The sequence below is a fragment of the Lynx rufus genome, unplaced genomic scaffold, assembly GCF_022079265.1.
Source record: "Lynx rufus isolate CCGP_SWC_20201006 ecotype Redwood Valley unplaced genomic scaffold, mLynRuf1.p SCAF_2, whole genome shotgun sequence".
Lineage (NCBI taxonomy): Eukaryota > Metazoa > Chordata > Mammalia > Carnivora > Felidae > Lynx > Lynx rufus.
In genome coordinates this window covers 204,677,052-204,704,544 of record NW_025814834.1, presented here as the reverse complement: position 1 = coordinate 204,704,544, position 27,493 = coordinate 204,677,052, and the positions used below count along the sequence as shown (strand labels likewise).

Sequence of the window (27,493 nt, the reverse complement as noted above, 5' to 3'; positions counted from 1 at the left end):
CCGTCGATCTTTGAGGTTGGAAACTAAACCCATGCCTGGCAGCCAAGGCTGGCTGGAGGTGCGTTGGAGGCTATTTGGCATCAGGACAGGGCTGAAAAAAGGGTGGGGGGGCTTGCTTACCACCAATCCTGCCCAGCTCAGTGTAGATGGCATCCAGGGCTGGAGGGAGACAGAGAGATGGTCAGCTGACATAGGGTCCTTCGAGGGATGTGCCAGGGGTAGGCATGTCCCTGGGAAAGCCTGGTGGACCTCATGAACAGCTCAGGGTACAGGGAGCTCCACAGGATGTCCCCTCACTGGCTTGGGTCTGGGGCACTCACTGATTGATGGGACAGGGGGGCACCACGGATGGAGGACAAATAGGGCAGCCTGATAATTTTCTTGGAGGCTGAGTCAACCAGCCTGATGGTTGACTGAGCCTGGGGCTCAGTAGGGGGTGGAGGGGTGAACTCCGGCTTCGGGTCTCGAAACCTAGGCTCACAGCGGTATGCTGCAGAGAATCCAGATTTCGGTATCGCAGACCAGGTCCCTGCCACCCGCCCGCTGTGCAGCCTTGGGCAGGTCCCTTAGCTTCTCTATTGCCCCAAGTGATATGGTGATCTCATACATTTTACCCTACAGGTCGTATCACATCTTGTGGTTCTGTGTGATCCCTGGGTCCTCCTGGCCCATCTCTCACATCGCCAGCTCCTACCTTCACCTGTGAGGTCCAGTATGGTGTCATCCTCCCCTCGATTGTCAGAAACCGTTGCTCTATAAATTCCCTTGTCCTCTTTGGACAGCTGGAAAGAAGGATGAGAGCATGAGGGTATTGGCATAGGTTCTGGAAGGAGTGCCAATCAGCCTGGGCTCCAGGCCTGCCCCTAACTCTCTGTGTGATCGCAGGCAAAAACTCTTCTCCTCTCTGGGCCTTGGTTTACCCATCTGGAATGGGTGATTTCTAAGGCTTCTTCTACCTCTGGAGCTCTTTGATTCCAAGTTCAGGGCTGGTCTGGGCCGGGGGGCAGGTAGCGGGAGGTGGGGGGGAACTGAGGGCAGAAGCAGACACCCCACCTTTAGATTCACAGGCAGCTGCACCGAGAAGGACATGAGGACCTCTCTTTGCAGGGTTACCTGAGCTGCCCTGCTCCCTTGAGGCCCCGGCTGGAGGGACCCCTCTGCACTTCTCCAGAAGGAAGCATGCTATCTTTTGGCCAGGACAAGGAGCTCCTTTCTGGCGCGTGCTCGTCAACCCCAAATGAAGCCCGGACTGACACTCAGCAAAGCAAGAGCCTGGGTTGCGCTCCTGAAGCAAGGTCCAGCTGTCACAAGTGACCTCTCCTTGCACAGCATCTCCTTCGGGCCCTGGGAGAACTATCTGCTTCCCTGTCCCCCCTCAAAGGGTCTCTCCCACTCCGACCATCTCTCCATAGTGTGTTTTGAGGCAGAATCCAAGGCAGAGACAACCCTTAACCTGGGGATTGGAGAGCTGAACCCCAACAGACCTCTCCTGCTTGGCCCCCTCCTCCCCCAGTGGAGGCTCCAAAGTCCCAGCCAAACCGGGGGCGGGGGAGGGTGATTGTGTCTTTGCACTTAACCCCTCGGAGCCTCCATTTACTCGCCTGTGAGATGGTGGCATAATCCTCGCCCTGGCCATGGGCTGTCGCTACAAAGGGCGGTAACTCTTTGGAAGCCAGAAAGCCAAAGATAATCCAACCGATTATTACAACAAGCCTCGCGAGCTACGAAGCGCCTACTTGCCACCGAGCCCTGTGCCAGGAGCTTGCGCTGTGGCGACAAAGGCCGGTTGTGGCATCATCCCGGCCGGGATTTGGGGGAAGACCCTGAAGTCATTGTTCCCTTCCTGGTCAGCAAACTCACATTTGCTCCAGTCCTCCGTGGCACCCCGTGAGGCCGCAGAAACCAGCCGCAGGGCAGAGAAGCATCGAAAGTTTGAGCACAGGCCTTGTGTTTCCATCTTAACCAGGCCACCCACCCTCTGAAGGCCAAGTGGGCTGGAGAACGAAGCCTCAGGCCTGCTCTGCTCTGCCCAGACCCGCCTCACATAGCGATCGCCTTCCGGCCCTGAATCCTACACTCTTGGTCGGGGCAGGAACAAATCTTTGACTGAGCGTCCCTTCTGACCCATTCATGTTACAGACGAACGCTGAGCTCAGAGGACAATGACTAGCCCAAGGTCACACCGTTAGTGGCGGGGCCAGAAATGCAATCCAAACAAAAGGAAATATCAGTATCGCTGTTCCTGCCTTTACCTAAAACGTTTCTATTTTCCCCTCCATGGGCTTTTTTTTTTCCTTGCATTAATTTTGGTTCAAAAAATACTGCGTGAAATGTTATTTATCTTGATTACTGAGTTTTTAGTGCCCCTTAAATTCTGTGCTCGAAGTGAGTGTCTCACTGGCCTCATCCTGGTCCCAGCCCCGCTCCTGACTCCGTGCCCAGTGCTCTTGACTGCGTGTCCGGTGCTCCTGACTCCGGTGCCCAGCGCTCCTGGTGCTGCCTGGAGGGTGTGAGACCTGGGGTTGCACCTACCTCCTCGATGCACAGGATTCCCACTCCAGTCTGTGGGTCGTACTGACCGTTCGGTGTCTCTTTCTTCTGGAAGAACCACTGGAAGCAGGTTTCCTTCTTGGTGTTGGTTGCCTGAGGGAGGCAGGGAATGAAGAGACTCTCTCAGGCTTTCTTTTTAAGTAAGAACTCAACTCATCAGATCTCTCTTTTTTTTCCTACAAACTTGCCTCTCCCTCACCCCCATACTCGCTCGTAGCTAATTCCTTCTTAGATCTCAACTATTCCTTCCTTCACACCGCATGTCCTCTGCTCGTTCCACATTCTGGATTTGATCTCTTCTCTCCTCTATGTTTCCTTGTAAGCGTCTGTGCGTCTTACAGATCCTACCCTTCTCCAGGCATCTAAAGAGGCTGCAGGGTGCTGAGAAGGAGCACCGCCCTTGGAGTCTGACTGCGTTAAAACCACGCTCCAGACTTCACCTCCTACCCCGTGGTCTTGAGCTGTTTCTCTACTTGTTCTCTGACCCACGCCTGTCTCACAGATGACTGTGAGGCAGATGGGTGCTGAGCACAGGGTCTGGCAAGGCTACTAACAAACATTAGGGAATCCCTCTCCATATACAGACCCCTCACTTGCTCCTGGCCCCCCCCTGGCCCTACAGAACCCCTTCCTGGAACAGCTGGGAGATCTAGCTGAAGGCTGATGGGACCCCCACTAATTTGGCTCCTGGGGCTATTCCAGGGAGTAGCTTTGTTTTCTAGTTAAACTGGTCCTCCTGGGGCTACTTCTCCTTGGGATCAGCCAAGCACAGGAATTTGGGAAAGCGGGCAAGGACAGCCACCGGGCTGGGGGGGGACGAGCCACATGCTCCCCACATTGGGGGGGGGGCAGGGCTGGAGGCAGGGGCGGGGATTTGCCTTGCACGTCAGCAGCACTTGGCAGTCCTCCGTGACCTTCCACTGCAAGGGCTCCTCGAAATAGGGACCTGCGAGCACAAAACAAACACGCCCACCGTCAGAGCTCCAGGCTCCGCCAGGGCGCCACCTGGTGGTGAGATGGGGGGCAGCCCGCGGGGGAGGGGCAGCTAGAGACCACAGGTCCCTCAGATTCTGCCGCCACCAAGGCAGTGACGGAGGTGAAGCAGGAGAGGTGCCTGGGGCGCCAAATTTAAGGAGGTGTCACTCTCAGGGTTGGGCTTGACCCTCAAGGGTGTCGCTCTGTGTCTTGTTCTTGCACCGGGACAGAGCTGCATTGAATTGCAGTGGCCCTCCCTCGGGGACCCAGTGGGGCTGAGGGACCTGTTAGCCCACCCGTCCCGCAGGTCCCTAGCAGGTCCCCAGCACTGACCGCTGGCTTGGTGGCCACGGCCTCTGAACTTCACCCCAGCAGTTCTTACCCTGTTTTCTCTTCCAGTCTCTCCTCTTAGCGTCCGCTTTCCGCAGAAGTTTGTCAAAATCTGTGAACACATCGGGAGGAAGAGTTGTGAGCCGGGAGGAGCATGGGGATGGACACAGGCCCCGGAGCTGAGAGGCCAGGTTGGGCGTGTGGGGCGGGCAGGGCGCGGCTGACCGTCATCCACCAGTGCCAGGGTGATCTGGTTTTTGGCTTTTCCATCCTGGAGCTGAGCAGTATAGGATCCTTTGTCATCCTCCGACAAGTTCTGGATGATCACTTCCACCAGGCCCTTCGCTCGGTCAAAATTGATTTTGCGGTTCTGGGGAGAATAAAGCCGGAGAATCTTTTTTGCCCTTTTCCTGTCCCAGGGAATTTGTACCGTGGGACACAAATCAGGGCGTACCTGGACTTGAAGGGGTGGGGGGGTGTGATATGTGCAGAGTTAGATGCCTTCAGAGACTGGGGAGGAGGCCCTGGGTAACTCTGCTTCTCCTATAGACCCGGGCTGTGTCACACCGGCCCCGGGAACACCCTGGGGCCCAGCGGGCACAGGAGAGTCTTGGGTACTTGAGTTAACTGCAATTAATAATAAGCCCAAACCCCCTGTGCCACATTTTCTACAAATCCCCATACAAGTTTAAAGGATAATATAAAAAATGCCTGTGTGCTTGCTACCCAGAATTAACACTCATTTACATTTTGTCACGTTCTAACAGTTTTTAAAAGTTTTATTTTCCACATTTAGGACTGTCTTCTCTCTGGACTTATTTGTATGTATGGTTTGAGGGAGCCATCCAGTTTTATTTTTTTTATATTTTTTTTTAATGTCTATTTATGTTTTTGAGAGAGAAAGAGACAGAGGGTGAGTAGGGGAGAGGCAGAGAGAGAGGGAGACACAGAATCTGAAGCAGGCTCCAGGCTCTGAGCTGTCAGCACAGAGCCGGATGCGGGGCTCAAACTCACGGAGTGTGAGATCATGGCCTGAGCGGAAGTCGGACGCTTAACCACTGAGCCGCCCAGGTGCTTCCCCTGCCCTTTCTTCTAAGTTTATTCTGAGAGACAGCAAGTGCAAGCAGGGGAGGGGCAGACAGAGAGAGAAGCAGAAGCAGGCCCTGCACACTGTAAGTGTAGAGTCCCACTCTACCCGCGGGGCTCGATCTCACGAATAGTTTTATTTTTCTGTAGAGACAACCAATAGTCCCAATGCCATGCACTCAAGAGGGCAGACTTTTTCACACTTCCTCTACCATGTGCCAAGGTCGCTGTTAATCTTTGTGTAGAACTTTCATGTCTATTTTCTCGTTTGCTTCTTCTGATCCCGGGACAACCAGCCCCATTGTACACAGAAACGGAGGCACAGAGAGGTGCAGAGGCCTGCCCAAGGGCACACAGCCCACAGGTAGGAGTCCTGACATCCAGCCCTGAGCAGATTCTCCTCTGTCAGAACCAGTGCTCCTCTCTGTAACACATATTGGTCTGATGCCCACTTTGCCATCTGAAAATGCAATTTGCAAACAACATGGCAGCATGATCGAATCTCTCCTGAGACTGAAATTGCCATGTTTGTAAAAACAGTTGACTGTGGGCAACTCATGCTTCAATCTAATACAATCTATCGACAGGCATGATTTTTTTTTATACCACAACTGTAACGTGAAGAAGAAATAAAAATCATATGCACTTCAATAGTAGATGCTCAGCGATAATCTGTCTTGTTGCACTGATTTATGATGAACTGGTTTGAATTTAAGAGAAGTTCGGTAAAGCAAAAAGATCAAAAGCCATTTTGTACAAAAAAGAACAGGAAAATGAACGAAAGAGTGTAGGGTCAGGTGGCTAACGGAGTAACTTGTCTATTCGGTGTATATTAAAACTGTAGAAATACTTTGTATCACAAGGTGAGGGTCTAGGTTCAGAGAATTGTAAGCATGAATGTAGGTTTTTAATCTTAAGAATGTCTAGTAGGACAGTCAAAAGTTGTGGGGGGGCGGGGTGGAGAGTCTTTATCTGTGGGAGTGTTTCTCGCACTGGCGGGCCCTAGCCACCAGGTGTCCCCACCCCCATCTCATCGCTGTGACAAAGCATGTGGCCGTTCCTGAAATGTCCACTAGGGGGTGCTGTTGGCCCCGCCAGATGCCGCGTCCCGGACGGAAGGGGGGGGGGGTGGCACCTCCCCTAAGAAGTCTGAGCCCCCGGTTACCGGTGAGCTGAAGATCTCCTTCTCGTTGAAGATTAGATGCAGCTCAGCGGCGGGAGATAACTTTTCCACTTCCAGCCACAGCCGCACCTCTCCTTGCTCGAGGATGTCAACGTTCCAGCCAGAGATCAGCTTGATCACTGGAAAGGCGGAGGACACGAAGGGGGTGGGTGGGGCACCCGGTGGGGCACCCGTCTCCCCTCTCCACTCCCGACCAGCCCCACCGTGAGCACACCCTGGCCATTTAACAGGCAAAGCGCTTCAAGAGTCTGAGGGCCACGCCACTGGGATGGGGGTCCGGGGACGGTTTCCACATTCAGTCCCTCTAATGCAATTCATCTCAGAGAAGTGTCCCATCTCCCTAGGGATCTGAGGACATGGTTCTCACCCTGGCCGGGCACTGGATCCCTGAGGATTTTTAAAAAGGTGAATGTCTGGGCTCCAGCCCCAGAGGTTCTGATTTGTCTAGGGCACGGCCTGGACACTGGGGCTTTAAAAGTTATCAGGGTGACTCCCAGGTGCACCCAGGTGTGTGACCCCTGCTCCGGGGACCACACGCTACTGCTAAGCAACGGAAGGGGGCGGAGGTTGAGATGATCCAAAGTCCACAGGACGGAAGAGCCAATTATAACAATTACAAGAGGACGAAGCCATCTACTCTGCCCTCCTTTGCATTCCCTTCCCGCCCTGCTGCCCGCCCTTTTCTCCTTTGCGGACCGCAGACTCCCCGGGCCTCTGACCCTGCAGCCCCGTGATGCTCCCATCCTCTGTCCCCTCTGCTGGGCCCCAGTCAGCTCTGCTCCAGACACCCCCGAGGGCCCAGCCTACCTGGGTTTCTGATCTCATGGCTCAACTTCTTCAGCTTGTTCAACTCTGGGACCGGGAGGTACAAGGAGAAACAAAACAAAACAAGGAGAGTGAAGTGCCCGGGGCCAGTGGGGCTCATGGGAGCCATCCTAGCGTCCCGTGCTGGGTGAAAGTCCCAAGAGACCCCCCCCCCCCCCGCCTGGAGTCACTCGCTACACAGGAGGTGAGGGTGAGGGACAGTATTGTAGGCCACCTGAGGCGTGCTACCTCCTCGGGGAAGTTTTACCCTGTGCCGGGCTCCGCGTGCCCTCACCCGTCCTCACACAGCGCTGTGGGGTGAGCACTACTGTCCCCTCTGACCGCTCCAGGCCCACTGGTGGCCGGGGTGGGGCCCACACTTCATTTTCCCTTGTAAGCCCCAGAGCCCTGAGTATGGTGAGTCTCGACTCATGGCAAAGTGAAAACAAAATAAAACGAAAACCAGAAACGTGGCTTTAGTTGGCAGACAGTCAATCACCTGACTGTATCCGCATAACATGGTTTCTGCTGGGACAGCCCCCGGGGATTATAATCTCCCTTTGCAGATGAGCCAACCGAGGTCCAGAGAGGCGACGTGGCTTGCTCCACATCAAGCAGCCGGCAGATTATGGAAGTGGACTCGGAACCTGAGCCTGTGTGGCTTCTGCATCTTAACAAAATCAGAGGGCCTCACGAGCAAGCACTCAGCCGGGAAGACGGCGGCCCGTCGCCCCTCGTACTCTGGGGACAGCGGAGCCGGAGTCTTGTCCGTCAACAGCACTGGCTCCAGTTCTGTCTAAGCCATCAAACGTGGCTGACCCTTGAGACCCAGCATCCCCTCTCTGGTTTGCCACAGTCCCCGCTGCTCCCTATTGTCCTGGTTCCTCAGACCAGCGGCCATTTGCAATTTGCCCTCACCCTGCACTGTGGTATTTCTGGGGCGACAGAAGGAGGTGAAATAATTCTGGTACCTTTGCTTTTTATCAAAAGTAGAAAAGGGAAAGAGAGACAAGAAGAACGTGAACTCTGCCGAGCAGGGATTTTTGACTGTTGAGTTCGCAGTGCCCAGGACAGTGTCTGGACTATGGCAGGTGCACCACAGATACTCGTCAATGGACTGGCTGACTGAATGGGTGGGTGACGGCCTACTTCTCCGGAAATCGCTGCTTTATCAGTTTTTGTTGCTCCTTGCCAGCCTCTGGGGACATTTGTGTTCGGGACTCTTGATGTGGGCCTGTCTCTCTGGGGGAGGTGGCAGTGGGGCAGGGGCATTACCTTCCTCAGTCAGCGTGTGGCTGGCCGAGATGTCTTCGTCAGCATCGGTGACCACTACTGAGTAGGTGCCCAAATCCTCAAGGCCAGGCTCTTTCAGGATGACCTTGGACCTGGTGGAGAGAGGAGAGCAGAGACTCGGTGAGGAGCCTTGTGCCCTGGAGGCCTGAGAACTGCAGGCCCGGCACCCCAGCCCCACCCCTGGCCACGCCTCCTTACACTCCCCCGGAGTGCCCTGCCCAGGGTAGCTCTGGCCTGGCACCTTCAATGGCCCCGTTAGCCAGGCTCTCTGGCACAGGGTCTTCCTACTGGCCACACTGCCCTCTCTCTTGCCCCCCAGGGCTCAAGCCATCATCTGGACAGGGCCGAAGCCAGAGCTGCTGGGGGTGGGCGAGTGAGACATGGGGACGTTTGACCTCTGGTCCCAACCCCTCTTTTTACACGTGAGGACGCTGAGCCCAGAGAACTTTCGAGAGCAAGCCGTTGGCACCCAGGCTAGAAACCACGTGCTTAGCGTCTCCTTGGCAGCGCAATTCCTTGCAGAAGAAGAATCTTTAGTGAATGTTGCCATTTTTGCCCTTAAATGCATCGTCCCCTCATTTCTACCTAAGGTGGCAGCCGGCGTCCTTGGTGAGAGACCAAGCAGCCCCAGCCAGGCCCACTATCGTGAGTCCCCCCCCCCCCCGGTGGCCTTGCCCCTGAACTTCTCCCCACTCACCTGACAGCCTTTGGGACCTGTGGACTAGTTACACCGCCCCTCTGCCCTCACTTACTTGTTAGCTTTCTCCTCGATCTTGACCCTCTGGGGGTCTGGAGGGCCCTTGTAGTCCTTGGACCACTGAAACTCTGACGAGTCAGGGGCCTCGGGGGCTTCGAAAGCCAAGTAGATAAAGCCCTCTTCATCCACACCAACCTCGATCTCTCGGGCATCTGAGGGCAGGACCCAAGGCAGGGCACCAGACGTTGAGAAGCAATAAACCCAAGTCACTCGCCTTCCTGCTTAACCCTTTCCACGGCTGCCCATTTGCGCTCGAATAAAATGATAAACCCCAGTCTCCTTGCCCGGGTCTCCAAGGCCTTGTGTGATCAGCTCCCTTTCAGCTCTAATGTCACACCTCCTCAGAGAGGCCCTCCCTGACCACCCTGGCTAAAGTAAGCCCCGCCCCACCCCACCCCCCTGTTCATTTCCTTTACAGCACTTACCACCCCCTTAAGTCATCACCTTAGCATAAGGTCTGTCCGGTCCCTCCCCCATGCTAGGGCAGGGGCCCTGTGTCCCCAGTGCAGTGTGGGCATCACCAAATATTTGTGGAATGAACGGAGAATTGAAAGACTGGAAAAAGAATGTGGCTTATAGGCCGCAGAGATAAGTGACTCCGTCATGTGCTAGCTGCGTGACCGGACCGGTTAACTTCTGAGCCACGGCAGAGTCAGTTGTGAGTGGGGGCAATGATCCCTCGCCCAGGGGCCTGTTGGGAGGGCCGGGCCGTATGAGGACCTAGTGTAGCACCTGGCGCGTGTGGCAGGAGGGGACCTCGGGAGCTGTGGTTGCAAGAGAGACAAAGCCTCGCGTGGTATCTGGGATGGAGCTGGGTGTTAAATATCCACGAGGAGTTGTGGGAGTTTATGCATATGGCACGTGAAAGAATGGAAAACCCCATCGAATAGGAAGCAAACGTATGTTCGTATCTTGGGGTCCCACAGAAATGAGCAGGAGTGGGGAGTGGGCGAGAAACAGGCAGAAAGGAAAGGCGGAGCCGGATGATGTGCAGGGTGGCGGTGGGAGGGGGGCCCTTCCTGCCGCACATCTGCATGCTCCTCCTGACCCTCCGCTCACCTCTGCCTGTCCCTGATGGCACAGCCCGGCCTCGTGGTGCCCACGCCTCCCCCTGCCCTTACCTGGCTTGTCTTCCAGGAGTATGGGGTCGGTGGGCATGGATGGCTGTCCCGGACCCGCTGAATTCACGGCCTGAACCTGGAACCTGTACCTCTTTCCCGCCTGCAAGTCAGAGACCTGGGGGAGGTGGAGGGGTGGGCCAGGGTGAGCACTGAGGACAGCAAAGACTCGCCCTGGGGTGGGGGGCAGGCCAGGAGCACCCCACTCTCCCGAGTCCCAGTCTGCAGTGGGTTCCTGCACTGGGATTACTTTCCATGCCTGTGACATGTGGAATTCTGCCCACTTAACTCATCACCCGCCTCAACAAGAAAGCACCCCATCTCTTCTCCATCCATCACCCCAGAGAGAAGCCTGGAGATCATCTTTGACATCTTTCTCTTGAGCCCTACACTTCTCATCACTGAGTTCACACTTCCCCAACATTTCTTGAACGTGGCTACTCTTCTCCACATCCCAGCCGTGGCCCTGATTGAGGCTTTATTTCTCCTCACCTGGATTAGTCCAACAGTTCCCCGAATGGTGTCTCTGACTCTAGATCCTTCTTCCCAGACTTCCCCTCTGCCAGTCTTTCCAAGATGCCGGTCTGATCATGCTTAGCATGCTTAGCGCAACATCTTCCTAATCTGGCCCTAGCCTTCTGTGTCTTCTGTGTTCCTGCCGTTCCGTGTGGCCCCTTCACTCCATGACTCCCTCCGGGTGCCCAGATTCACCTGATCGGTTTCCCGTTTCACGTCTTCCTGCCTTTGTCCTTGCTGAGCCCTGTGCCTGCAAAGCCCTCCCCTTGTTCTTGGTCTAGCCAACGCCAGTTCATCCTTGACCACTCAGCGCAGCTCGGGCAGATTCGAGGACTCCAGGAAGGGTCTCTTACCTTCCTCCTTGGAACTCCCAGAATCCCTTTGGGCCTCCCCCTCAATCATACAATACACGGTAAGGTAACTGCTTGCTGCCCAAAGACCGCGGCTTATTTCGCTCTTTACGTCTAGGATCCGGTTCCAGACCTGGCACTAAGAAGGCACCAAGAGGTGTTCAGTAAACGGCCAACCACCCACAATGCAAAAATGGTGCCAAGTCACGAGGGCCTGCCCAGCCTGGCCTGGGCCAAGCTACGTGGGGAGGCAGAAGGACCGTCCCTCTCGTGTGGCTCTCTGGGACCAGCTGTTCAACGCTGGCCGACTCTACTGCAGGGGGCCTGACCCCGTGGGGCAGAAACTGCAGAATCGCAGAGCATTCCACTGGCCAAGGCCTGTCCTCCCCGCTCATTTCCAGTGGCCTTATGGTTATTGTTTCAAAATGAAAGGTTTTAACTGTTTTGATTATAAAAGAAAGACACACTTGCTGGGAAAATATTAAAGCAATAGAGAAGAATGTAAAATGAAGGGTTAAGCTCTCCTGGCAGTCCCACCCCCACAGACGACCAGAAATAACAATTTTTTTCCCCCCAAAACAAATCTGGCTTTACTTTCCAGCGGAAGCCGATCCTAGATCTCACACTGCACAAGGTTTCTTGGACGATGACAAGAGAAGTCCCTTTACACTGCCTCACTTTGCCAGAGAATCCCCATGGAAGGCTTCGCGAATCTGCATGCTGTCCTCCTGCTGGGACCATTGCTCATCTTCTCTGATGGTCCCAATTTTAGTATAGGTGCTGCCCAAGCGAGCACCAGAAATAACAACTCTGTAACACTCCGTTTGGGCTTTGAAATGCACATAAACCATGTAGAAACACGACAGGCGCCACGTTTGTTAGTTTCGCATTCTTTCCACATTGTTTGGGGCATCGTGAACGTGCCTTCCTCTCTCTTGGTGCTAACTGATGGGACGCTAATGTGTGGTCTTGAAAAGTGAGTTGGGGAAGACACATTCCTCCTTTCCCTAGAGCTCCAGAAAATAGAATCTAGTCCACGTCACAGGACTATCCTCACAAATGTTCCTCAAACACAGGCGGCCCCGGGGGGACTTGGTGGCTGCAGAGATGGGCGCTGGGTGTGTGGAAACAGCTTCAGGCACCGGGAAGTCTGGGATTCTGACGGACTGTCTAAGCAGTGATTTGTGCCCACTGAGAACGCTTCCTTGACACTTTGTTTTCTGGCCTGTCCGATATTGGCCAGTTGGTGGAAGTTCCAATGACCATCACAGGTGAATAAAACCAATGATTCTGCTAGATTTCTTATTTATCCAAAAAGTTTAGAGTTTGTTTCTCATTTAAATTAGGAAATACTGGGGCGCCTGGGTGGCTCAGTCGGCTAGGCATCCCACTTTGGCTTAGGTCATGATCTTGCGGTCTGTGGGTTCGAGGCCTGCCTCGGGCTCTGTGCTGACAGCTCAGAAGCCTGGAGCCTGCTTTGGATGCTGTGTCTCCCTCTCTCTGCCCCTCCCCCATGTGCACTCTGTCTACGAAAAATAAACATAAAAAAAAGAGAAATATATATCTATGTATATGTTTGTTAATGTATAATATTATATATATACATAGTATGTTATCGAACATATAAATATTCTACTTTGTATTCTGCTTTCCTTAGCCACAGATGATGGATCTATTTTCATGTCAGTACATACATGTAGGTACACCTCATTTTTTGTACTATTGTCACTCCTTAAACTATCATCGCCTTTCTACTACCTGGCACAGGATTACACGCTAAGGATACACTGATTGATTTAAGCAAACCCCCTACCGATGGACATTTAAGTTGTTTCCAACTTTTGCCTGTATAGGTCTTTGTGCACTTGCTTAATTATTTCTCTGCAATCCAATCCCAGAGCAGAATTCCTGGCTCAAGGGAAAAGGCCTATCCAATGCTGACATACCTGGATGACTGTGAGTGAGGGTTTAGGGAGGAGTCTGCCCAGCTTGGAGCAGTTTAAGGCAACCGGCCAGCAGGTCAGACTGCCAACTTGCTGTGTGACCCTGGGTATGCCACTCCCCGTCTCTGGTCCTGTGCTGACATTAAGTGAGGGCAGTGATCTCTGAGGGTCATCCCAGCTCCGGCGTTCTGTAGTCCTGCTATGTTCAGTGGCAGAGAAGGCTCGGGGTGGGGCAGGGGGTGAAGGGGCAGGGGACTCACCCTCAGGTGGGTGCCAGAGATGTGGTCTGGGGTGACTGGCTGCCACTGTTCAGAGCCTTCTTCCTGGACACTGACGAGGTAGCCTGTGACCGGCCCAGCCCCGGTGTAAAGGGGGGGCTCCCACTTCAGCATCAGGGAGGTGGCCCGCACCTCGAACGCCTGCACGTCATACGGGGGGCCTGTGGGAGGTGGGGTAGAGGAGGAGTCGGCCAGCCAGCCAGCTAGGCAGCGAGCTGGGCGGTCTGTCATCAACCTTGTCAATCTGGAAGCGCCTGCTCTGGGCATAGTGGGGACCTGGTAGGACTTGGCTTCGTGACAGAACTTGGTCTTGGTCTGGGCCTGAGAGAGCGTTAACTTTTCAAAATGTGCTCAGCATCACTTCTTCCGGAAGCATCCACGATCTTCTCCCTCCCTATCCCAGGCAGCAGTAACCCTTCTAATGTCTTTGCTATTTCAGTGATTAGTGTAGGGGCTACGGCATGACCCCCAGAGTCAGATCCTCGGGGTTCGGGCCCCAGCTTCAGGCTTTGGGGCCTCTGCTCAAGTTCCTCAACCCCTATGTTCCTGTCTCCTCATCTATAAAATACAGATAATGGTAATTATTATAATCTAGTGTTGCTGTGAGCATGAATGGCATGACTTGTGGGATCTGTCCACACATGGTAAGTACCCAATAAATATCAGTTGTTCATAATTACCGTCTAAAGCATCACGCATACTAATTATCTATCATTTAGTTAAAAATAAAAACCAGCACTGAGCTGAACAGCATTATGGAAGGTTGCGATCCTTCCTTCCTGGGGAGGAGGTGGGGGCTCATCTGAGAGAAAGTTAACGGGGTTGTGGGGAACGGCGTGCAGGGTGTCAGTCACCCTAACAGCGTGCTCCTGGGGTCTGACATTGGCCTGCGGCCAAAATCAGAGCTCAGATAGTGTGCTGAGCTAGGGGATAGTTTATGTGGAGGGTGCAGAGCCAGTTGATGGCCAAGGTCAGGGGTCCTCTAAGGTAAGGTGAAGACTGTCTGTGTCAGAGATTATAGGGTTTGTTGGTGGAAGGGACCAGGGGTCTGAGGTCTGGGACCAACAGAGCAAGCTTGGATGCACAGAAAGCTTGGTGACGCCCATCCCATCTCACTGGTTGGATTTGGGGGACGGGGTGAGGGCAGGTGCTGGGCTTCGGCATCTTTAGACCCCTCACCTGGTTGGGGCATCGTCCACTCTTTGCACTCAAACAGGCTGCTGGGCGCCGACAGCTCGCCAACACCTGCCCAGTTTGCCGCCCGGGCACGGAACTCGTAGAAGTGGCCTTCACGAAGGTTACTGATCTTGAAGAGCAGAGACAGACAGTGAAAGCCAAGGCTGAGGCAAAAGGGAAAGGGGTGTGGCAGGGGCAGCCCGGAGGTCAGAGCAGGAAGTCCCTGGGGCCTTAAACAAGGTTGGTCAAGTGAGTCTGCATTTGAAAATTAGCCAGATTATTGAGTCCAGGGAACCCGAGGCCTTCTTGGCTTCAGGGCCTCTAACAGTGACCTCTGGTCTCCACCGGCACAGGCCAGGACACGAGGCGGTGGCCACATTCCAGGCTTACCTTGCAGACCCGGGTGGGGATGGGCTGCTGGTTGACCGGGTGCCAGTCCAGCTCCTCTGAGTCGTGCTGGTCCAGGAAGTAGCCCAGGATCTTGCCGCCTCCACGACGCTTGGGGGGCTTCCACCCAATGACCATGTCATTTTTCCCACAGCTCAGGAGTGCGAAATCATATGGGGCAGATGGCGTGGCTACGGGGAGGAGGGAGGTGAGGACAGCCGCTTCCTTAGGGGCGGCCACATTGGGCAGTGGGGCCCGAGGGAGCCAACATGCGTCCTCCAGTGGATGCCCACCTTGCTTTGGGGTACTAATTTAGCCAACAGCATTTGCCGGTAATCCTGACTCCACTCCCTAGAGGGCAGCTGGGCCTCAGAGCTGGTGAGACCTTTGCCCCATGGCCTCAGGCCATTGTCACTTCCTCCCCAAAGAAAAGGCAGGGAGGTGCTAGGGGTCAGCTTTAGTTCCCCTCAGAGGACTTATGCCCCCTTGGTCTCTGGGACTGGACCCTCCAAGATGTGGTCGATAAGCCCCCACTCTCTGCCCCGCTCAGGGCTGCCCCCAGGAGACATGCAGGCTGGACCTGCCCTTTGGACTTACCCAGAGCCTGCTTGACCCTGATGGGTTCGGTGGTCGCTGAGCTCTCACCTACCCCAGCCTCGCTGACTGATCGGACACAAAACTCGTACTCTTTCCCCGTCCTCAGCCCAGGGACCGTAAACCTGGAAGAGAAATGTGTAAGCTTTCAGGGAGGGTCAAACAGCTTGCAGATGTCCCTGAACTTTCTAGAACAATCTTGTGGGCTAAGTGGCCACCAGAGGTAGGATTTGAGGTTTTGGGCCAGTTCTTTGTTTGTTTGTTTTTTTTTTTAATTTTTTAAAGTTTATTTTATTTTATTAAAAAATTTTTTTCAGGGGCGCCTGGGTGGCGCAGTCGGCTAAGCGTCCGACTTCAGCCAGGTCACGATCTCGCGGTCAGTGAGTTCGAGCCCCGCGTCAGGCTCTGGGCTGATGGCTCGGAGCCTGGAGCCTGTTTCCGATTCTGTGTCTCCCTCTCTCTCTGCCCCTCCCCCGTTCATGCTCTGTCTCTCTCTGTCCCAAAAATAAATAAAAAGGTTGAAAAAAAAAATTTAAATAAAAAAAATTTTTTTTTCAATGTTTATTTTTGAGAGAGAGAGAGACAGAGTGTGAATGGGGGAAAGGCAGAGAGAGAGGGAGACACAGAAGCTAAAACAGTCTCCTGGCTCTGAGCTGTCAGCACAGAGCCTAACGCGGGGCTTGAACTCACGAACTGTGACATCATGACCTGAGCCAAAGTTGGACGTTTAACTGACTGAGTCATCCAGGTGCCCCTTAAGCATATTTTTTATTGATTTTGAGAGAGAGGCAGAGAGAGCGAGTGGGAGGGGGTAGAGAGAGAGGGAGAGAAAGGATCCCAAATAGGCTCCGCACTGTTAGCACAGAGCCCAATGCAGGGCTCGAACCCATGGATCGTGAGATCACGACCTGAGCCGAAATCAAGAGTCGGACGCTTAACTTACTGAGCCACCCTGGCTCCCCTAGGGCCAGTTCATGCCTAAAGATTATTGCCTCTGCCTCCAGAGTGATGCCCGCACCCTGGATGGTGAGTTATTAAGATTTTTAAAGGTTGGAGGAAGGTGGTCAAAAGGTACAAACTTCCAGTTATAAAGTAAATCAGTACTCGGGATATAATACACAATGTGGGGACCACAGTTATTATCACTGTGTGATATACAGGAAAGTTGTTAAGAGAGTAGGTCCTAAGAGTTCTCATCACAACGAGAAAAATGATTTTTCTTTTTATTGTATCTATAGAAGATGATGGATGTTAACTAAGCCTATGGTGGCAATCATTTCATAACATACGTAAATCAAACCACCATGCTGTCTACCTTGAACTTACACAGACAGTCACGTATGTCTGTTATCTCTCGATAAAACTGGGGAAAAAAAAAGATGTTAAAGGGTGTGGCTCTTCCGGAGTCCACCATTAAAATGCAGATATGCTGGGAAAGCTACCCCCCCGAAGGCCCAGGCAGCCAACCCCTGAACTGTGCTATCTGGTGTATGTCCAGGACTTTGGGCCTCGTCCTTGAAATACAGCAGTGGTTCATATTATCTGCATGGATTCTGTGATTCTAAAACACAGAATCCTTTCAAAGACCCAGAAGAATTGTCATCCAGCGACATACATGCAGAGACACTCTGGTTTAGACAAAAATGCCCCTTCCTGATAAAACCCAAATGGCAGACCCCTTTTTCTCTCTTTCCACTTATCGACAGTTTCCTGTAGCAAATCTTGCTCTACAGGGAGCTTCTCTCAGCCGGCTGTCCCCGATGAGACCTGAGGACCTCAGTCAAGTGTTGACAGCTGACACAGCAGTAAGTTCCCTGCTCAGGGACATGCATGTCTCATGGGGAGCACACCTCAATGAGAGGGATGGAGCATGGAGGGGGGGATGTTGCTCAGGGAGCACCTGATCAGGGGAGGCTGGGGGTGGCTCCAGGACCAGCCCCTGCTGACAACAGATGGTGACCATGACAGCAATGACGGCAGCCACGCACGCAGGTCTAGCCCTGGCTTTCCCTATAATCTACGTAATCGCAGGCTCTTGTCACAGCACCCTCAGAGGAAGGTACTATTGTTACCCCTATTTTGGAGGTACAGATGAAGTTGAATGTCGGAATGCAGAGGGGCCCTTACGGATCAAAGGGTCCAGTTTCTGCACTTTCCCGGTGGGGAGGGCCTCCCCCAGAAGGAAAGAGGAGAGCCAAGGGCACCCGGCCAATTAGAAACACCACCTGGACCATAGCCCAGGCCTCCTGAGTCCCAGAGCAGAGCCTGCCCATTCGTTAGTCATCCGTTAGGACATTCAGACACGGAGCATACAATGAGCCGGGTTCTGTGGGGCCCGGCGGTATGGCAGACCGGACCCCCACAGTCCAGCGGGGCTCCCTTTATGCCATCACACAAGGCAGCACTCCTGGGCAGTGGTGGTTAGCCTCTTTCCAGCCATGACATATGTAACCGTCAGCACGCACACGTGTGATGAGTTCTCTGGACGTTCCAGAAGAGTGTGCCACCCCTCATGTGTGACGTGTGTCCCAGATGTGCCAATACCTTGAGTAACTCTCTCACCACCCTTGCCTCCCCTCAGGGAAGCACATCAAATGCAAGTTGAAGGAGAGATATTATTCTAGGGACAACCGGGTCACATTTGTCAAAATTTGTCAAAAATCTGATGATTCTCCAACTTGGGAAGTTTTAGCCATAATGAATTCTGAGTGACCCCTCACAGCTGACCACGAGATACCAAAGACTTGTGGGGGTCCCAGGTCCTGTCCCTTTTTCTGGGTAAGATAATCAAGGGGCTGGTGGCCAAGGGGAGCCCAGCCAGGTGTGCTCAGAGCCCCCAGGCAGTCATCTGATGGAAAAGGAGGGGAGCCCCTGACCCCACAGAACCTCAAAACCGACAGAAGCCAGGAGCCCAGAAGCTTCGAGGTTCACTGCGACTGCCAGGACCAGGGCCACCGAGTGAGGAGGGAGCCTCCGCGGAGAGGAGAGTCTGGTCCTACCTGCCCAGATGACGGATGAGGAACCCAGCCTCAGAAGAACGAGTATCCATGCCCGAGCACCAGGCAAGGGAGGGGTGCGTGCAGAATCCGAACCCAGGCCTCCCGGGCTGCACCCTCTGCCTCTCTCTGTCTCTAAGCTCCCGGACAGACGAGACCCAGTCTGTCACCTCTGCAGGCAGCAAGCCCTCAGCCAGCGTTTGCTGAGTAAGAGCCCATCCGGTCAAGTTCCAGTTTTCCACTACTAGCTAAGGGACTTTGACAAGTTACTTAAGAGCTCTATGCCTCAGTTTCTTCATCTGCATAGTGATGAGAAAAACAACAGTCCTAAACTTAGAGCATTGCAGTTAGAATGAACTGACCTAATATAGGAAAAGAGCTTGGAATAGTGCCCAGCGCCCAGTGCCACATTGTGAAACGGCAGGTGCCACGGTGCTTATGGCCCCTCCTTGCAGGAAGGCTGGGGCAAACTCACTTGTTGCCCTGGATGGGTTTGTTGTTAACCGTTTGCCACTCAGATGATCCTGCCTCCCGGGAGTAGATGTAATAGCCCAGGAGCTCTGGGTGGCCTTTCACCGGGTCCCAGGTCAGGGACACAGAGGTCTGCGTGTCTCGGAACGCTTGAACTTGAGCTGGAGGAGGCAGAGTAGCTAAAAAACAGAAACGTGGGTGATGTGATGCTGTGGGGGAGGGGAGGGATGTGGGGAAAGGCTGGGAGGAGCCCCCACCACAATCAAGAGTGGCAGGGGGGTGGCAGTCATGCCCTGGGGCTTTGGGTATTCCCTCCTGGGCCCAGGGGCAGCCCCAGACTATTATTCTCAAGTTCCCTCCCTCTTACCTCCGAACATCTCTGCTTCCTCATGAAAGCCTCCATTCATTAATCCTTAGTCTCCGTTCCCTCCCTCCCTCACCACTGTCTCTCTCTTTGGTGTGTGTGTGTGTGTGTGTCTTCTCATTTTGGTATAATAATTTTACTTTTACAATACAGACAAATGCTTTTTTTTTCTTCCTCCCTTCCCTCCCCCTCTCCCCTCTTTTTCTCTCCTCGCCTTTTCTGAACTATACAGGAACTTTGCCCTGACACTGCCTTCTGGTCCAGAGACTGCCCACATCTGATCACAAACCGCTCACTGGCCAGACTCTGAATCATGTCTACATGTTAACTGGGCCACGATTAAAGAAAAACACCATTTGTCCACCAATCCATCCATACTTGCTAGGAGTGTGTGTGTGTGTGTGTGTGTGTGTGTGTGTATATATGTATATATATATACTTCCTAAATTAGTGAAACAGATCAAATCTAGGACTTTGCTATCTTCCCCAAAGGGGCCCTGCAGCACTTCAGGCTTTTCTTGGATAGGGCGTGCTGCAGCTGGGTTCCTTAAAGGGCTAGTCAGTCGCGACAGCTGCAGGGAACCTTCTGATCTTATCAAAACCAAAGAACCCCAGAATCCGGGGGCCTCAGAAGAGGGAGGGGCCCTGCGAGGTTGGGACCAGGATGGAGACGCAGCTGGGAGACTCCGAAAGGGGCCGGAGGCGGGAGCGGTACCCAGGCTTTCGGAACACCAGGTTTGGCAGGTGAGGACGCCAAGGCTCGCGGCTAGAAAATGACTTGCCCAGGCCCGTGCTGTGTTGCTGATGAGAGGCGCCCTGCCTGGGGAGCCAGAGCTTGGAGTGGGACAGCGTTAGAACTGAGGGACCACTTGTTCGCACTCAGCTCCTGTGCAGGACCAGCTGGATTCTGCAACCTGTGAATTGCTGATCTGGAAAAAGTCTCCATACTCTCACGAGCTCCCCACCCAGAGAAACGTTGATTCCTGATGTTCTGAGATCAGGGCTGAGATCATGCTGCTTGTGAGCTTCGTGATAGGCAGAAGGGGTCAGGGACAGGGACCCTGGAGCACGGCTTTGTCTCTGCAGCGGTGGAGTCCCCGCTCTAGATGCTGACGGCCTGGCCTGGCTTGGTCTGCCCCCCTCTCCTGCATCACGTGGGTACCTGGCTTCCCCTTCAAGGCGATGGGCTCGCTGGGCTCCGATGGATCACTCATGCCATACTGGTTTATTGATCGCACTCTGAAGACATAGGACTTCCCTTTCTCCAGATCCAAAAGGGCGAATCTTGGAGATTTCACAGGAGTTTCTGAGCTGATGGCCTCCCAGGTGCCACTACCTATGACCGACTGTGACAAAGGAAAGAAACCCGCATTAGTTAAGCAGTTGCTTGGGACCGGGCTCTGTGCCCACACAGCTCTCATTAACTTCTAACCCCCGGCCCAGGCTGCCCCTGAACACTGAGTTCTGGATCCCCTATCCCCTCAACCTCTCTGCCTGGATGCCTACTGAGCATCTCACCTTCAACATGTCTAGAACTTGACTCTGGATCTTGCCCCCAAACCCGCCCATATTTGGTTGGTGGGACCCATCCTTCTAATTGCTCAGGCCCAAATCCCTGAAGCCATCCTAGGCTCCTTCCCTCTGACCCTCACGTCCCAAATAGGCTCTATCAACAAATTCAGTTGGCTCCCCCTTCAGAATCTATCCAGAAACCAACATGGTGTATCACCTTATTGACCCCTGCTACAGCCTTGATCCAAGCCATCAACATCATCATCATCATCATCATCATCATCATCACCACCATCATCTCTCACCTGAGCTACGTCACTCTTTTCTCTAAATGACAATCAGAAGGATCCTTTCAGAACACAAGTCAGATCACATCCCCATCTGTCCATCTGACATCTCCCTCAGGGTGGAAGCTTCTTCATGGCCTGACCCCTGCTACCCATCTGGCCACATCCACTTCTCCCTTCCCCCTGAGCCTCCCTGATCTTCCGGATGGCAACAGGCCCAGCTCTTGACTCTGGGCCTTTGCACTTGCTGGTGTCTTTGCCTGGGATGTTCTTCCCTCCAGAAATCTCTGCTAGTCTCCTCATTTCTTTTAGGCTTTTATTCAAAACTCACCTTCTCAGAGAGGACTCCCCAGCTCCCCATCCAAAAAGTCAGCCAACCCTCCCTCAAATACTTCAACCCCTCTCCCTGCTTTTTGTCTTTCTCCCTAGCACCTACCACTAGTTAATGTGCTAAGTATTTTCCTGATTTATCTTCTTTACCGCCCATCCCGCACCCCCTACTCGAATCTCAGCTCCACGAGCCAGGGGTTTGTCGGTTTTATCCACTGCCAAACCCCCAGGGCCCAGAACAGCACTGGTACATGGGAGGTGCTCAATCTATGTTTGTGGGACCAACAAGTGAGGCAATGAATACATTCTCACAATAACCCTGCAAGGTACGTGTCAATTTCCCCACCAATGAGAAAACTTGGGTTCAGGGAGTTTCGGTCACTTGACTGAAAGTCACGCATCTAATAACTGGTGTGTCTGGTATTTAAGCTCAGGTGTGGGTGCCTCCAACCTGCTTCCTCTTCACAGCATAAGGGACCCAAAAGGCAGCCATAGATGCTGCATCTCTGGGCAGATAGAGGGTGAAGGGCGGAGGGGGTGCGGCAGGTGAGTAAGACGCCCAGAGGCCACTACCGCTGGGTATGGCAGTTAAAACCCGGAAGCACTGGGGGAGCTCACTGACCCTGCCCTCTCTGTGCTTTCCCCTCCCAAGGCCCACCTGCCTGTCAGTAGTCCAGAACCCAGCTAGGGGAAAAAAAATCACAATAAAAACCAGGCAATGTTGCTGAGCACCTACTGTGGGCCAGGTTCTATTCTAGTCCTCATGTACTTTAATTAATTTGATCCTCATATTGGCTCTCTAAGGTGCGTACGGTTATTAGCTCTCTTTTACGGAAGAAGAAACTGAGGCACAGAGAGACTAACTAACTTGCCCAAGGTCACACAGCTAGTAAGTAACAGAGACCAGATTTGAACCCAGGCAATCTGACCCCAACATTTGAACCATCACATGGCTAGAGCCTCACAAAGCAAGTCCTCAACGATGCATGGCTTTCCTATGTGGGAAAGACAGGATCACCCGTGCGCGTGCAAAGAGAGGCCCATTTGAACAACCCGAACTTTCGCTAACCCTGTGCTGTCCCCCTACTACGTGCCGGGCCGTGTGCAGCCAGTAATGAGAAGGTAACTCTGGTCTCTTCCTTCGGGGGAGTTGGGAGTCAAGAACGTGTCCCCGGGACGTGTCTACAGGCCCAGAGCTGCGGGCCCAGCTGTGTGCCGCGTTTTATTTCACCCTCTGTTCGATGCCGGAGGAAACTGAGGCTCAGGGAGCTCAGGAAACTGGCTCACACAGCAGAAGTCAGGATTTGAGTTGATCTTAACACCATGCTGTTTTCCACTCTGCCAGCTGCCTCCCCTCCACTGTGAAATCCACTCCCGATGAGCTGCCCGCATCCCCAGACACCTGCCCCCACTTTGTCTGGCTGAGAACTGCCTCCAGCGCTACCCGCCCCCGCCCCCCCTGCTGAGTGAGTGTGGCTGGCCGTGACCCTGGCTCCAGGGTACCCTCCCCGTGTGGCCCTGGCCAGGAAGAGGGGCTTGACTGGATGTGTGACTCCATGCCAGCCAGACTTGGGGGCGGGGAGCTACCCCGGAAATGGTGGATTGTACTTCTGTTATTGTGGTCTGTGTCCCTTAATTCTGTGTATTTCCATGAACGGCCTCGGGAGCTGCCGCCAGTAACTGGCCTGGGAGGGCTGAGGTCACCTCAAAAGGTCTGCCCCGGTGTAGGGCCAATCTCAGCCCTTCCAGGCAGGGATTCCCTTCTAGGGGACACTGCCTGTGGTCTCTCAGTGCTTCCCCCAGCTCCCCCACACCTCCCGGGTGACAGCATGCCTACTCTTCAGCCTAGCCTGGGGCTGGGGCCCTTGGAGTCTCCATACCTTCTCCAGAGAGTATGTCAGTGGGGCTTTGCCCCGAGGCCTTGGCTCATCCCAGCCCAGAACCACGTAGGCATCACGGATCTCACTGGCGTGGACATTGGTCGGAGGTAAGGGGATGGTCACAAAGTCTGGAATCAGAGTCATCAAGGGGCGGAGACGGGTGGGCCGTCAGAGACCCCTCGTTTCACAGAGGAGGAAACGGGCCCAGAGAGGGGTAGGAACTTGCTCCAGGTCACCCAGCAAGGTCAGGCACAGCCAGGGCGAGAAGCCAGGTCTCCCAATATCCTCCCCAGGACTTTCCCCAACGTGCTACCTCCTCTACAAGGGGCACAGCAAGATGGGCCACCGTCACCTGAGAACGTTGGCCTCCTCCGACTGGACCTCACCGCCCTCCCCTCCCCACACCCCACACGTGGACAGCTTCTGCCTCTCTGCCAGTTTGTGTCCCAGAGTTTCCAGAACCAAAAGGAAGCTGGAATCGTGAGGCAAAGGGTTAGGAGGTTCACACGTACCTTCAAAATCATCTGTGCTGACCGTGATCTTGTTTCCCAGGTCAAAGGGGATCTCTAGGGTGGAGAATGGAGCACGTTGGGGAACGGAGCATGTTGGGGGAGAAGTAGGGGGTGCAGAGGTTGTGTGTGGCGGGGGGCTAGGGCAGGAGAGGTCAGGGCAGGACCTGCCAACTCTGGGAGCTGATTCCTCGCCCTGTTCCCAGTCCTGGCTTCTGAGCTCCTCCCTGTTTGACCTCAAGCAGGTGCTGTCTGACCCCCAGACTCTCAGGGGTCTAAAGCAGAACACTGCTGTTCTAGACCCTGAGAGGTGCTCTGTCTTCTTGGGGCAAATGGGGACAGAAGGGAAGTAATGTGTCTGGGGTCGGATGCCTAGGGCACGGCGGAGCTGGAGGCAAACCCAAGTCAGACTGACCCCTCAAGGCTGGAAGGGCAGTGGGGGGGCCCCCACCACATGCCCCCAGGCTGACAGCTCCTGAAGCAGGGCTGTTTTCCTCCTTCAGATTAAGGGCATCTGAAGAAGGTGTTGTGGTCCTTCCTCAGTTTAGCATCTCCTGTGGGCAGATTCATGTTCCTTCCATGAGACTAGCTATACCTTCCCCTTTGGGCTAGGGCTTCCTGAGGACAGCACTGCACTTCCTCCAACAGCCTAGCGGTTCCTGAGACTGTGTCTCCTCCATCAGACTAGCGGTTCCTGAGACTGTGTCTCCTCCATCAGACTAGTGGTTCCTGAGACTGTGTCTCCTCCATCAGACTAGCAGTTCCTGAGACTGTGTCTCCCCCATCAGACTAGGGGTTCCTGAGACTGTGTCTCCTCCATCAGACTAGCAGTTCCTGAGACTGTGTCTCCCCCATCAGACTAGCAGTTCCTGAAGGCTGTGTCATGTCTCCCCCTACCCACCTTGGAACAGGGCTTGGAATGGGGGCTGTGCCACCTGTGTCCTGCATGAGGCAGTCCTCACTGTGCCCTGACTGATGCTCTAGAATGTCCCTTCAGGGCCTCTGTACCCACCTTTCTTTCTCCGGGCTTCGTCATGGTCGCCCATGACAACCAGTTCTGAAGCCTTGGAGGGGAGGCTGGGGCCCGCTCTGCTGACGGCTCTCACCCGGAACCGGTAGCTCTGGCCTTCGATGAGGCCTTGGATAGGGCACCGGCAGGTCCCACTGGGGGCCTCGTGGCAGGGCACCCACTGCCCAGACTCGCCCTGGCACCTGTGGGAGAGAGGCCTCAGCTCCAGCCCCAGCCCATGATTCAACCTTCCCGGTGTGAGCCCCTCCGGAGGCCACTTCTCCACCCCAGACTGCCGGCCCAGCTCACTGCTGCCGGTTCCAGTCCCGCTGTCCGTTCAAAAACCTGGCTCCAACCTCGGGCCCCCAGGAGGACTCGCCACCACCCTCGACACCATGTTGACCAAAACAGCCAGTGCCTCCGTGCAGATTTCCCGTGTGCCTGGAGGTGCACTGCACCCTCACAGCCCTCGGTGTCAGGTGGGATTCCCTTGGCTCTACAGACGGGGGATCCACTCTGGGCTCAGACAGTGGGACAAGCCGTGAGTCACGTGGCTCGGGAGTGGCAGTTAGGATTTCACCCAAGGGCTGTCCCCAGATTTGGAGGCATGGACACCCCTCCCTAGCCCCTAAATTATGCAACCTGGTCTACCTCCTGCCCTGCTCCGAGGCCAAGCATGGGGCTCCCTCTTTCCTGTGGCCCCCACTCTTGTTGTCACAACCAGGCAGAGGTGTCCCTGGGGGCTCTGCCACTCAGGAGGCTGACTCACCGCTCGATGGAGTAGCCGGTGATGGGGCTGCCCCGGGTGTCGCTGGGCGGGGTCCAGGTCAGGATGAGGCAGTCTCTGTTCACATTCAGGCAGCGGACGTTCAGAGGGGAGCCTGGGGCCCCCGGCTTCTCGGCTGCCGCATCTGAAACCCAGAGAGGAGGGTTGGGGGGCGAGGGGAAGATGGGGAAGGTTCTTCTAGTCCGCGTCTACTCGGCAACTGACCCCTCCCCCTCCCGTCCAACAACCTCTTCCGCTTGAACCCTCCAGGGCTCGGTTTTGGTTTTGAGGACCAGGACCTGCATAATGATGGTCTCCTCCTTTTGAACAACGGCATCTGGGGGGTTGTGGGAGTGCCAATTACTAGGGGCCCATTCTACTCCAGGCCCCTGAAGGATCAGTGTCATTAATCCCTGAGCCCCGGGGCATCCCCCCATTTTGTGGACAGGGAAACTGAGCCTCAGAGAGATAAAGTGATTTGCCCAAGGCTACCCAGCTAGTGAAGCGGCAAAGCCAGGATCTGAAACCAGATCGAAGACCAAGAGGCAGAACTCACCAGGCGCTAGAGTCATTCTAGCCCATGCTCAGCCCTCCCTCCACAGCTCCCACTGAGTCTGAGACTCAGCTGTGTCCTAGGGTCACAGGATGTAACAGGGATTCTTAGAGACTCTCACTCAACACCCCTACTTACAACAGGGAAACTGAGACCCCAAGAGGGTGCAAAACTCACCTAAGGTCCCACAGCCAATTTGGTCTCTGGGCTCCAGCTACGCTTCCTACCCGCCAAGCCCCTCTCACCTCTCACAAACACATAGGCGCTCTGATCCTGGGGCCCGAAGGGCGAAGGCACCTGGACGGTATAGAGCCCTTCATCCTCCTTGTAGGCACAGGACACCTTCAGGAATGCCTGGCGGTCTGCGTAGAGGATCTGTCGGCGACCCGAGGGTCTCAGTAGTCTCCCTGAGGAGGGGAGGGGTCCAGTGTGAGCTCTGGCCTCATCTGGGAACCGTTAGGTGGTCTGGGGGTTTAGGCAGAGGCATGGGTGATGTGGCTGGAGTGGCTGTAGCCTGTGGCTTGGCTGGGGACTTGGGGAGGGGTGGTGGCCTCCAGGGCTCTGCCAAGCTAGCCCTGAACTCTCCTCTGTCTTGGGAGCAGGGCAGGGTCCAGGGAAGGGGCCAGTGGGAATGGGAGTTTAGGGAAGCGGTCGGCGGCTCAGTGAGGCGTTGGAGGTGCTGTGAGGAAACAGGAACAGGAGAGACGGGGCCCTTTGTGAGGCCGGTGTCTCTGCGGGGCAGCTGGGGGCTCATTGTGTGTGTTGGGGGCTCAGTGGGTGGGAGCTGGAGGCTCATTGAGGGAGCCAGGGTGTTCGTGAGGAGGGCAGAGGACTCGCTGAGGGGAGTAGGGTCAGTGAAGGGAGCGGGGACTCAGTTGTGTGACCGTAATGAGAGGGATGGGGCTTCAGCGAAGGCACTCTGGGGCTCAGGGAGGGCGTCTGGCCCCGAGGCCACACTGTAGGGCCATCCTGCTCTCCATGCCTCCCTCCTGTCAGGACCTCCGTTCTAGAAGATATACAGGTTTGGGAAGACATCTCAGCCTTATCGCAACTGTTTCTCAGGGCTTCCTGTGGCTTCCCCACCCTTCCGACCCCCTGCCATCAGCAGGTGCAGTCTCCCTAGGGGGGCTTGCTGGGGGCTGTTCTCCTTGACCTGTGGCTGCAGGCCTGGTCACAGGTGGGGAAGGAGGTCCTGCCATCCTTCTCCTCCCTGGCTGTCAACGGGAGTGGCTATGACTGTGTTTCAGCTTCCTCCCTCCTCCTACATGAAGAGTCCCTTGAATTCAGGCACATCTGCCCATTCCTGCCCTGGCACCCAGCACGGGGCCTGGCACCCACAGGTGCTTGCTGACCCTCTGTAGGGTGACCGGATCTGAATCCACCTGCCCTCTGCTCCTGCTTTCTTCTCCCTCTTCAGCACTCATTACTCAGCGTGTACTTGGGCAGGGGCGTAGCTCAATTCCTCTCTCCCCTGAC

The 27,493-nt window shown here is 54.7% G+C and overlaps 1 protein-coding gene across 1 annotated transcript in view; it reads right to left on the bottom strand.

Annotated features, from left to right (window-relative positions):
- The window catches only part of MYOM3 (myomesin 3), a 43,874-nt gene that overhangs the window by 4,368 nt on the left and 12,013 nt on the right, over window positions 1–27,493 (bottom strand). The window contains exons 9-30 of the mRNA XM_047084316.1: window positions 26,263–26,424; window positions 25,468–25,609; window positions 24,702–24,901; window positions 23,693–23,746; window positions 23,181–23,308; window positions 20,334–20,517; window positions 18,812–18,986; window positions 15,344–15,465; window positions 14,750–14,937; window positions 14,363–14,489; window positions 13,166–13,344; window positions 10,100–10,214; window positions 8,974–9,130; window positions 8,204–8,313; window positions 6,932–6,976; window positions 6,107–6,243; window positions 4,081–4,225; window positions 3,908–3,967; window positions 3,429–3,496; window positions 2,533–2,643; window positions 695–782; window positions 121–159 (exon numbers count right to left, since the gene is read on the bottom strand). Coding sequence (XP_046940272.1) covers window positions 121–159; window positions 695–782; window positions 2,533–2,643; window positions 3,429–3,496; window positions 3,908–3,967; window positions 4,081–4,225; window positions 6,107–6,243; window positions 6,932–6,976; window positions 8,204–8,313; window positions 8,974–9,130; window positions 10,100–10,214; window positions 13,166–13,344; window positions 14,363–14,489; window positions 14,750–14,937; window positions 15,344–15,465; window positions 18,812–18,986; window positions 20,334–20,517; window positions 23,181–23,308; window positions 23,693–23,746; window positions 24,702–24,901; window positions 25,468–25,609; window positions 26,263–26,424 — 2,736 coding nt within the window. The remainder of the gene's footprint in view (window positions 1–120; window positions 160–694; window positions 783–2,532; window positions 2,644–3,428; window positions 3,497–3,907; window positions 3,968–4,080; window positions 4,226–6,106; window positions 6,244–6,931; window positions 6,977–8,203; window positions 8,314–8,973; window positions 9,131–10,099; window positions 10,215–13,165; window positions 13,345–14,362; window positions 14,490–14,749; window positions 14,938–15,343; window positions 15,466–18,811; window positions 18,987–20,333; window positions 20,518–23,180; window positions 23,309–23,692; window positions 23,747–24,701; window positions 24,902–25,467; window positions 25,610–26,262; window positions 26,425–27,493) is intronic.